The sequence below is a fragment of the Glycine max genome, chromosome 13 (genome assembly GCF_000004515.6).
Source record: "Glycine max cultivar Williams 82 chromosome 13, Glycine_max_v4.0, whole genome shotgun sequence".
Taxonomy (NCBI): Eukaryota; Viridiplantae; Streptophyta; class Magnoliopsida; order Fabales; family Fabaceae; genus Glycine; species Glycine max.
The window spans coordinates 9,746,698-9,758,710 of NC_038249.2; the positions used below are offsets into that span (position 1 = coordinate 9,746,698).

Sequence of the window (12,013 nt, forward strand, 5' to 3'; positions counted from 1 at the left end):
GAGTAGAGTGAAATCGCAAAGTGATAAGGGTAGAAGAGAAGAAAATGAGATGTAGTTATAGTGGAAGGAATGTAACTGCCCTAAGGCAGTTATGTCTTCTCTTTGCAGTTACGATTGGCTCGCTAAGCGCGAGTGTCGCGCTGTGAGCACTTGGTGACGTTTGAATTTTCAAAATTTAAATTCACACGTTTAGCGAGATAGACTCGCTCAGCCCAATTATCCAAATTGTCAACCTGAGAGGTTTTTAGGCTTAGCGTGTAAGTGCGCGCTTAGCGAGTTCTGCAACTCTGATTGGTCTGCAGCTTCCCCTAAGCGGGCCATGGCATGCTTAGCGGATTAAGTGAGTGTGGATGCAATAGTGGGGGAGCACTTAGCAAGTTGGTCTCGCTTAGTGCAATATCCATTACAGAGAGACTTTTGGACTTGGCGAGATGGTCTCGCTTAGCCCAATTAACATTAAAGCTCTGACAGAGAAGGTTCTGCGCTTAGTGCACCAGCGCGCTTAGCGAGGCAAATTTATGCGCTTAGCGAAAGTGTCTCACTCAGCCCAATTTCCTTAAATGCACAACCAGAGAAGGTTTTGGGCTTAGTGCCTGCACTCGCTTAGCGAGGCACCATCTGCCACTGGATGAGGGGTTGGTGCGCTTAGCGAGAGTATTACTCGCTCAGCGCATAGGCTATGTCTCGCTTAGAGTGGATGTCTCACTGAGCGAGTTAGATGATGAAATTTTTTTCCTAAGACTCACCACATCCTTAGCTTCAAAGAAGCTTGTGGCTAACCCCTTTCATTTAAGTTCATACTCTTTCACTCTTCTCCCCAAAAGTATCAAATGAAACACAACCTAACTAACATGCATTAAAACAAAAATAAAAGATTGAAAAGGTAGGAAAGTTAGGTTCCCTCCCAGTAAGTGCTTCTTTAGCGTCACTAGCTTAATGTATATCACCTCTATGGGTCTTGTAAATGCAAGTTGGCGGTTAATCTCTCAATGCTCCCACCATGGTATAACTTCAATCTTTGCCCATTCACAATCCAGCTTCTCTCATGAATAGTTGATTGAGGATCCATTAACTCCATTACTCTGTATGGCTTCACTTCTTTAATGGTAAATGGTCCAGACCATTTAGACTTCAATTTGCCCAGAAACAGCTTGAGTCTTGAGTTGAAGAGTAGAACTTGTTGGCCTGGCTGGAGGTCCTTCTTCAGCAACTTTTTATCGTGATATGCCTTCACCTTTTTGTTTGTATAGCATGGATGACTCATACACATTCAGCCTCATTTCCTCCAACTCCAAGAGTTGCAGCTTCCTTTTCTCCCCCGATAGAACTTCATCGAAATTCAGGAACTTCAAAGCCCAATATGTCTTATGCTCCATTTCTACTGGCAAGTGGCAGGCTTTGGCATAAACCATTTGAAATGGAGAGAGACCTATGGGGGTTTTAAAGGCAATCCGATAAGCCCACAATGAATCATCCAACTTAATAGCCCAATCTCTTCTAGTAGAGGCCACAATTTTCTCTAGAATCTTCTTCAATTCCCTGTTGAAAACCTCAGCTTGACCATTCATTTGGAGATGGTATGGTGAGGCCACCTTGTGTGTGACACTGTAGTGCCCCAACACCTTTTAAAGTTGGCTATTGCAAAAATGAGAGCCACTATCACTGATTAGAACTATTGATACCCCAAAGCAAGAAAAGATATTCTTCTTCAAGAATTTTACAACAATCTTGGCAACATTCTTTGGGACATCCACTGCTTCAACCCATTTGGACACATAATCAACAGCTACAAGGATGTATTCATTCCCATAAGATGAGGGAAGTGGACCTACGAAGTCAATACCCCAGCAGTCAAAAACTTCTACCTCAATGATACTTTGGAGGGGCATTTCATTTTACCTTGAGATGCTTCCCGTTCTTTGACATTGATCGCACTGGGTTGCATGTTCATGGGCATCCTTGAAAAGTGAAGGCTAGAAGAATCCCGATTGCAAGACCTTGGTTGTTGTCTTGTCCTCACTATAATGACCTCCACAAGGTGAATTATGGTTGTGCCATAGTAAGCTTTTGGATTCCTCTTTCGTCGCACATCTCCTCAACAAATTATCAGCTCCAATCTTAAACAAGTGTGGATCATCCCAAACATAAAAGCGAGCATCATGCAAGAATTTCTTCTTCTGCTGCCAATTCAGATCCTTTGGAAGGATTCATGTTGCCTTTAAGTTGGCTAGATCAGAGAACCACGGCCTCTCGTTCAGCACTAACAACGATTCATCTAGAAACTCATCTCTTATTTCCAGTTCCTTCAAGGTAACTTCTTCATTTACTAGTCTTGACAAGTGGTCAGCCACCAGATTTTCTGATCCCTTTTTGTCTTGAATGACTAGATCAAAATCTTGCAATAGGATCCATCTTATTAGCCTGGGCTTAGAATCAGCCTTTGTTAACAGGTATTTAATAGCTGCATGATCGGTGTAAACAATGACCTTGGATCCCACCAAGTATGACCTAAATTTTTCCAGGGCATAGACAATTGCAAGCATCTCCTTTTCTCCAGTGGCATAATTTAATTGAGCATCATTTAAGACCTTACACGCATAGTAGATGGCATGAAAAACCCTGCCTTTCCTTTGGCCCAACACAGCACCAACAACATAGTCACTTACATTGCACATCAGCTCAAACTCTTGGCTCCAATCCGATGTTGTAATGACGGGAGCGGATACTAGGCTCGTCTTTAAGGTGTTGAATGTCTTCAAACACTCTTCATCAAATAAGAACATAGCGTCCTTATTGAGCAAATTACTCAGTGGTTTGGCAATCTTTGAAAAATCTTTAATAAACCGACTATAGAACCCAACATGTCCCAGAAAGCTCCTTACTCCCTTAACATTAACTGGTGGAGGCAGCTTTTCAATAACATCAATTTTTGCCTTATCCACCTCAATTCCCCTAACAAAAATTTTGTGGCCCAAAACGATCCCTTCTTGGACCATGAAGTGGCATTTTTCCCAGTTGAGCACCATATTGGTCTCTTCACATCGTTGTAACACCAACTCCAAATTGGCTAGACAATAATCAAATGATGAGCCGAACACTGAGAAGTCATCCATAAAAACTTCAATACACTTCTCTACCATGTCGGAAAATATTGCCATCATACATCTTTGAAAAGTAGCGGGAGCATTGCAAAGCCCAAAGGGCATTCTTCTATAAGCAAACACGCCGAATAGGCAAGTGAATGCGATCTTCTCTTGATCATTTGGGTCCACAGCAATTTGATTATATCCAGAGTAGTCGTTCAGAAAATAATAGAATGATTGACAAGCTAGTCGTTAGAGCATCTGGTCCATGAAAGGAAGAGGAAAATGATCCTTCCTTGTTGCATCATTCAACTTCCTATAGGCGATTCACATGCGCCACCCTGTGACTATTCTTGTGGGAATCAAATCATTCTTTTCATTTCTTATCACTATTATGCCACCCTTCTTAGGGACTACTTGTACAGGGCTTACCCATGCACTATCCGAGATGGGATAAATGAGGCCTGCTTCCAGTAACTTGAGCACTTCTTTGTGCACTTCTTTCTTCATAGAAGGATTAAGTCTTCGTTGCGACTATCTCACAGGTTTGTACTCAGCTTCCATATTGATTTTGTGCATGCAGTAAGAAGGGCTAATTCCCTTAAGGTTTGATGTGTGCCATCTGATCGATGCCCTATGCTTTTTTAAGACTTTCACCAGCCGAGATTCCTCCTCATGAGTTAGAGAGTTTCTAATCACTACTAGTCTTGCCTCATTATCTTCTAAGAACACATACTTCAAATGCTTTGGCAAGATCTTTAGGTACACCTTAGCTTTCTCTGTGGGAGGGTCCTTCTTCAATTCTTCAAACACAACTTTTTCTGAAGGGCTTCCTTTCAACCCATCCAACTCTTCCAGACATTTTTTCAATTCTTTTTCTTCTTCATTTGTAAGGCACTCCACCACAACATTAGTCAAAGCTTTCTCTAATAAGGATTGTGATGCCATAGCTTGAGCTACCATGGCCACCTCATGCTCAACTGCCTCTATCTTAAAACAGGCCCTGTGGTCATTTGGATGCTTAATTGTGTAAAATAGATTGAAGGTAACCTTTTGATCATCTACACTCATTTATAGGTTACCATTTCCAATGTCCACTACATACTTAGCCTCAACGTGAAAGGATGGCCTAAGATCAATGGAATTTCAGCATCTTCCTCTATATCCATGATCACAAAATCCACAAGGAATGTGAATTGACGAACCTTGACCAACACATCCTCCACCACATCGTAAGATCTTGTAATTGAATGATTAGCAAGCTGCAATGTCATTCTGGTTGGTGCAATCTCTAAGTTCCTGATCCTTCTACACATAAATAGGGGCATTAGATTGATGCTAGCCCTCAAATCGATTAGTTCTTTTCCAACTGATACAACACCTATTGAGCACGGGATACTCATACTCCCTGGATCTTTGTCCTTTGGCGAGAGGATTCTCTGAATAACAACACTATAATTACCTTCCACCATGATGTTCTCATTATTGATGTACTTACCCTTCTTGGTCAGCAAATCCTTCAAAAACCTAGTGTAAAGTGGCATCTATTGCAAAGCTTCCCCGAAAGGAATAGTAATCTCCAACTTCTTGAAAATATCAAGGAAGTAAGCAAAGTATCGCTCCTTGTCTCTTTTGGACGGCACCAAAGGGTATGGTGCTTCCTTTCCTGAGTTGGGGACAACCTATTTCTTTCTTTCTCTCACCAGTTCACTTTTAGTCTTTTTATCTTCACTCTCTTTTCTCTCTGCTCCCTCACTTTCTCTCTTTTTATTCTTTTTCTCATTTTCTACTTCCTCATTCTCACTTATTTCTTTTTCTCTCATCTAGTCTTCCTCTTTTTCTTTCTCTGGTTTGCCATGTAATTAACTTCTTTAGCTGCATCATCTTGGGCCATACAACACCCAAATTCGTGAGCCCCTCCATAGATACTATAGCCCTCAACTTGCATAACTGCTAAGTGAGGCAGTTGAGCTGCTTGCAGTTGTGTTGGTAGTTTGCTTAAGGTTTCTGTGAGTGACTCAAGTTGTTTAGCTAACAACTTATTCTAAGCTAACAATGCATCTTGTGAAGAAAACTCCAATAGACTTATTTTTGTGGGGATGTGTGTTCTATCACGCAAAACGGCATGGTCACTGGCTGCCATGTTTTCAATCAGCTCCATTGCTTCCTCTGGAGTCTTCAACTTTATTTTCCCTCCGACTGAAGCATCAAATAATTGTTTCAACTGTGGCCTCAAACCATCAATGAATATATGCAGCTGAATTGGCTCAGTGAATCCATGAGTTGGCATTTTCCGGAGCAAACCATGGAAGCGCTCCAAAGCTTCACTCAAGGACTCATCGGGGAATTGATGGAATGAAGAAATTGTTTTTTTTTTTCTTTAGCTGTCTTGGATTCAGGGAAATATTTCTTTAAAAATTTCTCCACCACTTCTTCCCACATTGCTAGGTGAGCATATGGAAAAGATTTCCTTGAATTAGCTGAATCAAGGAATGTAGATATAAGATATTTGTAGCTTGAACTTTTGGCCATGAGATACTAAGGAAAAATTGTGGCACAGTGGAGTTGGAATAATCTTCAAGAGTTACCCTCTGTGGTTGATATTCTGCCATGGTGTTAGCTTCGGATGCACCAACTTCAGTTCCTCTCAAATCAGCTGGAAATGATGAAGAAGATTCAGGCGACAGAATTCTCTCGCCACTGGGGTTAGTTATCCTCTCTTGTAGCTCTCTTCTCTTCTTCTCTATGTTGTTCCTCCTACAAGTAGCTTCAATCTCCAAATCCAATGGAGTTAAATTCCCTATTGGAGTTTTACCTCACATACAAGAAGCAAGCTACTACAGAGCAGTTAACCAAGACAAGAGATTAAATTGAATTGAAAATATTTACAATAAACAATCAATGAATAAAGAATAAATGTTTCCAAACTATTTTATAAAATCTAAGTAGCAAGAAATTCCCCAGCAACGGCGCCAAAATCTTGTTAACCTATTGGCAAGTATACCAATTTGTACAAGTAGTATTTAAAACAGTAAGTTTGAGTATCATGTCCACAGGGAATTTGTTGTACTTAGATGTTGTATATTCAGTATATAAAATTTTTTAGCTTGGTAATAAAGATAAAGAACTTATTAATGGTTTGATTTTCTGTAATTAATTCTGCTACTTAGACAAATGATTAAATGAACACAAAACTGTAAAATGAAATAATTATCAAAGTAAAAATGTCAGGGAGTCTTCTACTAAACTTGCTCTTGTCGTATTAAAAGGTTTTTCTCTATTTAATGTTACTTTATCATTCTTGCACCACCGATTTACTCAAGCCATGATTCCTCACATGAATGAGCCTAACTCTCTTAGTTTTTGCTCTTGATTTCTCAACAAACTCGTTCTAAGGGAGTTGCAGTACACACTCAGTATAAAATACACTAGATTAGTACATTCTATTCCTAGAAAAAACAGGTCTCTAGCTTCTCTACCAAGTTCTAAGGATTCCAAGCATTTTCCAACACTCAAAACCTAACTAAACATACAAATGGATGATCAAGCCACAAGCATGTAAAATAAACACAGATAGAAGCAAAGAACACTAGAAATAGCATTAAATAGATAGTTCGAAGTTTACATTAAGAGTGTTCAGTAGAATAACTCCCCAACAATGAAGTTTCTATCCCTCCATTAACAAGGAGGACTTAATACAAATAGGAAACTGGTGTTTTTGTGAAAGAAAATGGTAAAGGATCAAGAAAATGTCTTCTCTCCACCCCAGTGCCTTCTTCCTTCTGTTTCACGTAGTGTCCCTTCATTTGCCACTAACCCAGTGTTTTAAAGGCTCTTAGGCTTCCCAGCATACGAAGGCGAGCTCAGCGAGCATGTCTCACTGAGCGAGAGTAAGTGAATATGTGCTAAGCGGGCCTGGACGCACTAAGCACAAGTAGAGACAACATCCTCGTTGGGCGAGCTGGCTGTGCGCTAAGCATGCTGCTTTCTGGCTTAATATCTTCTAGGGTTTTGCATTCACTCAACGAGTTGGCTGCCTGGCTAAGCAAATGAGCCTCGCTTAGCCAATCTGGCTTGCTAAGCGAGTCCTTTAGTAGCATTTCATACCTTCTCTTCTTTGGCCTAAAAACCAAGTTGAATTCAACATTAGTTCACAAAAATGGAGTTTCTACTTAATAAATTCATACAAGAGTAAAATATTTACAATTCTCACAAAAGAAATCGTAAATTGGAGGCAAATTGCTACTTTTTCACTTATTATCAATGTAGTTAAAGCTCATGAATAGCAATTAACAGCAGACTTGTGGAGATCGACTCAGGAGCACAAGTCACTTGAGAAAACAAACCAATGGCGTACATGCATATTCCAGTGAAAGTTAAATAAATATGCAAAGATATAATTGTGAGAGAATGAGAGACAACGACATAAAATTCATCCATATTATTAGTATTGTGATTGTTGTTTACAGTAATAGCATAAACATGAGAATCCTAATGAGTCATTGGAGACATCCAATAGCAACCTTCAAATTTCCCCAAGCATCATGCATAGTATCGCTTGACGATGTCAGAATTCACTAGCGATTGTCCTCCTCAAATCTTAGCCAGCCTGTATCAATCAGACTTTGCACATATGTTTCAGGGTCATATAGTGCTCAATGGAATTTCCCGGAACTCCCCCATGATAAGCACATGTCACATTCGAGTTGTATCCTCAGGGATATGGAGGTTGAGGGATCTTTGTTGGGCTTATGGCTACCATTGCATTATTGTGCAGATACGGGAGTAAGTCAGCATATGACATCACGATTGTGGTGAATTCTACATGCTTCTTTTCTGGGAAGTTTCTTCCCTGATTGGTGTTTTGGTTGGTATTAGGGGTGGTGTTTGGTCTTGGATGTGAAGCAAGTGGATTTTGTGGCCGATTGAGGGGTGGCCTTTGTTGCTAATTAGGTGTTTTTGGTTGGTAGGGTGGTGGGTAATGGGATGGATTGATAGTAGCTAAGTAGTGATATTACTGGGGAGGATATTGGTACATGGGATTATAAAAGGGCTAGTGAAAATTTTGGTCACGCGGGAACTGCAGCCACAAAATGAGGTTCTCCCTCCTTCTTCCTCTCGTCATTCCTCCCGGGTCTCCTATCACCAAGATTTGCAAAAGCAACATAATTAAATTTCCCTTTCCCATACCTGCTTCAATTCTCTCGCCTACAAACACTAGATTTGCAAAACTCGAAGGCATATAACCTACCATTTTCTCATAGTAGAACATCGACGATGTGTCCATTATCACTATTATCATCTCTCTCTCCGTCATTGGGGGCACTACTTGAGTTGTTAGATCTCTCCACCTTCGAGCATATTCTATAAATGATTCATTGTCTCTCTTGCGCATATTCTGTAGTTGCATTCTATCTGGAGCCATATCAGAGTTATACTGATACTACCTAATGCAGGCATCCATTAGGTCCTTCCAAGAGCGAATCCTGGAAGGTTTCAAGTTAGTATATCAGGTAATAGCTGCCCCAGCGAGACTTTCTTGGAATAAATGCATCAACAAATTTTCATCTTTCGCATTCACCCCCATCTTCCTGCAATACATTTTCAGGTCATTCTTTGGGCAAGTGGTTCCTTTGTACTTATCAAATTTTGACACCTTGAATTTTGGAGGAATAACCACATTGAGTACCAAGCATAATTCTAACATGTCAGCAAAGCCATAATTTCCTCCTCCTTCAATGGCCCTCAGCCTCTTCTTTATATGATCATTTTTTTCTTTTCAACTATAATAAGAGGTCCTCCTTCCATCACAAAATGTAAGGGTTGTGATGGTGGTCGATACTAAGGGGACCCCACAACATTTGGCATGGGGACACTAGAAAACACAGGCCCTTCAGTGGTATATCCCAGATAAACCCTGAAACTGGTCAGAGTGTGGTCTTGGGGAGCTTCATGTGTTTCTCCCATGGATTAAGAGATTGGGCATGGGTTTGATCAGGTTGGGGTTGTTGATTTTCAATGAATACGAGTGCGAAATTACTGATATTATCACCAGGAGCATATACAACAGTAGGCAGTGTATAATTGGGAGGCAAACCGTGTGGTGAAAAAGAAGACTTACTCTAGACCTGGACATAATGAGGCCCATAAGCATTTTTCGTCGCCTCGCCACCTTTACCTACTACATCTAAGACTGGATGACTCTCTGGATTGAACCCGGATGGGTGTATCAAGTCCCTTTCAGTAGCAATACTAGCAGCAACAGCTGTAGCAATGTTGACCTCCATCATCTTCCTCATGCTCATTATTGCTTCCATCATCGTTGTCATTTGCTCCTTCATGGCCACCATATCGGCCTTCATTTGCTCCTATAGTTGCTCTATGTCATTCATTATCTTTGCCTTTGCACATTTTTGTAAGGGTGTCGTAAAGTGCAATCTTTCTTTCTTAGCACAATGATTACTTTTTTTTCTGATTTCAAGGAAAGAATGTAATGAGCAATGCATACCAATGTGGAAAAACAAATAAGCATGAATGCATGTGAATGATAAGTTGCTAAAGCATTGTGAATTTTACACATAACACTCAATAGAACATAGGGTTGAATCAACTTTAATTTTCATTAAAACAATATTATTCATTACATCCCGTCATAGTCAAAGTGCAATTGGAAATGAAACACGGGCACATCAACAATTCCTACTTATGTAAGTTATTAGCTCAATTATGTGTTGGCAGTAGTTAAAGAAGCTATGTAAACCTGATCCATCTTCTGTCCCAACTATCACAAGCTGGATACTTCCATACTTTGACCTTGACTTGATAAAACCCTTTCTTAAAAGACTATGCTTGGTTCGATCCCATGAGCCAAGGAATAGAAATTTTCATCGTTAAGACTTCTACAACCTATCATAGAGATGAATGATCAGGACATACTTATGCTATGTATGACAAATATATTTATGAGATCGACACGAGATGCCCGAAAGATGACCCTTTCTTGTTAACAATGCTTTAAGTATCGTGTTCATGTGATTTTCAATCATTTTCAGGTGAAAGGGTTGTATAATCCCAACATGATTTGTTTATAGCTATCACCATGGTACCCAACACATGTAACTAAGAATACGGTGTAAACTTTCACACTTCCATGTGACTCTATTTTTTTTGTGATGCAGAGGAAAATGCATGAGTGAACATAACATGTGAATGATGACAGCAAATGTATGTAATTGTTTGAACAAAAACATGATAAATGAATATGTATGAAAATGTAATGACTTATGCAAATGCAATGCATGAATATGATAAATGATGAATGCAGGAAAGATATGTCCCTAATGATTCCATGAAGAGATGCAAGGTGAGTTTGCTCTGTGTCCCTAATTCAGGAACCTAATGGAAAAGGGCCTAAAAGTTCACTACCCAGTGACAACTTCAAAGGTTAGTTTCATCTAGAGATATCATCCTCTTAGGTAACAACACTACGGCAAAAAGGACTACCAGTGGCAATGCATCACCAAAAGAGAAAAACTCTAGATGAGGCTTCACTGTGATCAAGCGAGCCAGAGACCCAACATGACCAAAGATTGACCTCTACTCCCTATGACCCACACAGACCCGGGTATGGGGTCCAATATCTCAAAGTGCGTGAAAAAAGTGTAGGTGTCGTGTGTGAACGGAGCAACCTAAGAATTACCCAACCTCACCTGCAAAACAACCAGAAAATTCCCAGGCATATACAACAAGTATATCACATGTCGTCTACCCTAGGATTCAATGACATAATTTTTTTCTAACTACGAAGGTAATAGATTCAAGGATACACACCAAGAAGTAACAACATAGCAAAGGTTATACACAAGCATGAGCGAAACAAAGAATAAAAGAAATGAGATCGAAGGAAAACCACAAAAAGAACGGTACGGAATGAAACGACAACACACGAGAACACAACAGAAGAGAAAGGGAAAATAAACAAAGAAAAAGTCACCATAAAATTGCACACTCGATCAAATGGCTTAACTCTCTAACGAGTCTCCAGTGGAGTCACCATCTATCGCAACGTGGCCCACGACGAGATGAAAAAATAAAATATTCAGATAAATAAATTGTTTTCCAAAAAAATGAAAAACTTGGGGAGTCGCTACCAATGTTTATTTAAGGAAAATGTTAAGAAAACCAACAAAGAATAATGAATGTTCAACAATTTGAGAAAAAGGATTTGAGATTTGTTTATGCACAGGAAGGTGTTTGCACCCCACGCGTTCGTCACGAAGACAACAACCTTTAATCGAGTGTGTTAAAAATAAACTAACTTTTAATTATTTATCTTACCTTGAAAACATAAATTATATTTTTATATTATTTTTTTATTTAGAAAAGAAAATCAAATTTTTATTTTTAAAAAAAAAAGGGATTTTATTATTTTTTTTAGTTTTTTTTTTACAAGGGGATTGACCCTCACTCCTACGTATCCTCAGGTACAATGAGGAAATCAGACTTACGTAGTTCTCTGTAAAAAACCGATTGCGTGTTGGGCTGATTTTATTTATTTATTTATTTATTTGAAAGATTTTGGTTTTGTGATAAACTTTGTGAAGAAAAGCAAGTCGGAGACCCAACATGGCATTCACAAAATTTACTCACACTATATTGAAACACTACCAAGCAACTCAGAGACTCAACATGGAGTGCGTGTAACATTGAGGGATTATTTATTTGAGAATGATACCATTTTTACGGGAAAAAAAATAGTTTTGTGATAAACTTTGTGAACTCAAGCAAGTCGGAGACCCAACATGTCATGCACAAAATTTGCTCACATGTTATTGAAACACCCCCAAGCAAGTCGAAGACCCAGCATGGAGTGCACAGAACATAAATGAGTACTAAAGAATGCTAATGCGAATTTGCAAAAATAAATAAAA

The 12,013-nt window shown here is 39.4% G+C and overlaps 1 protein-coding gene across 1 annotated transcript; it reads right to left on the reverse strand.

The window, feature by feature from the left end:
- Positions 1-949: 949 nt before the first annotated feature.
- Positions 950-1,889, reverse strand: LOC102667915 (uncharacterized). Its single transcript, XM_006595214.1, has 3 exons — positions 1,722-1,889; positions 1,329-1,622; positions 950-1,234 (listed from the first exon to the last, which is right to left on the reverse strand). Exons 1-3 carry the CDS (start codon positions 1,887-1,889, stop codon positions 950-952), a joined length of 747 nt encoding a protein of 248 aa, XP_006595277.1.
- Positions 1,890-12,013: the final 10,124 nt, after the last annotated feature.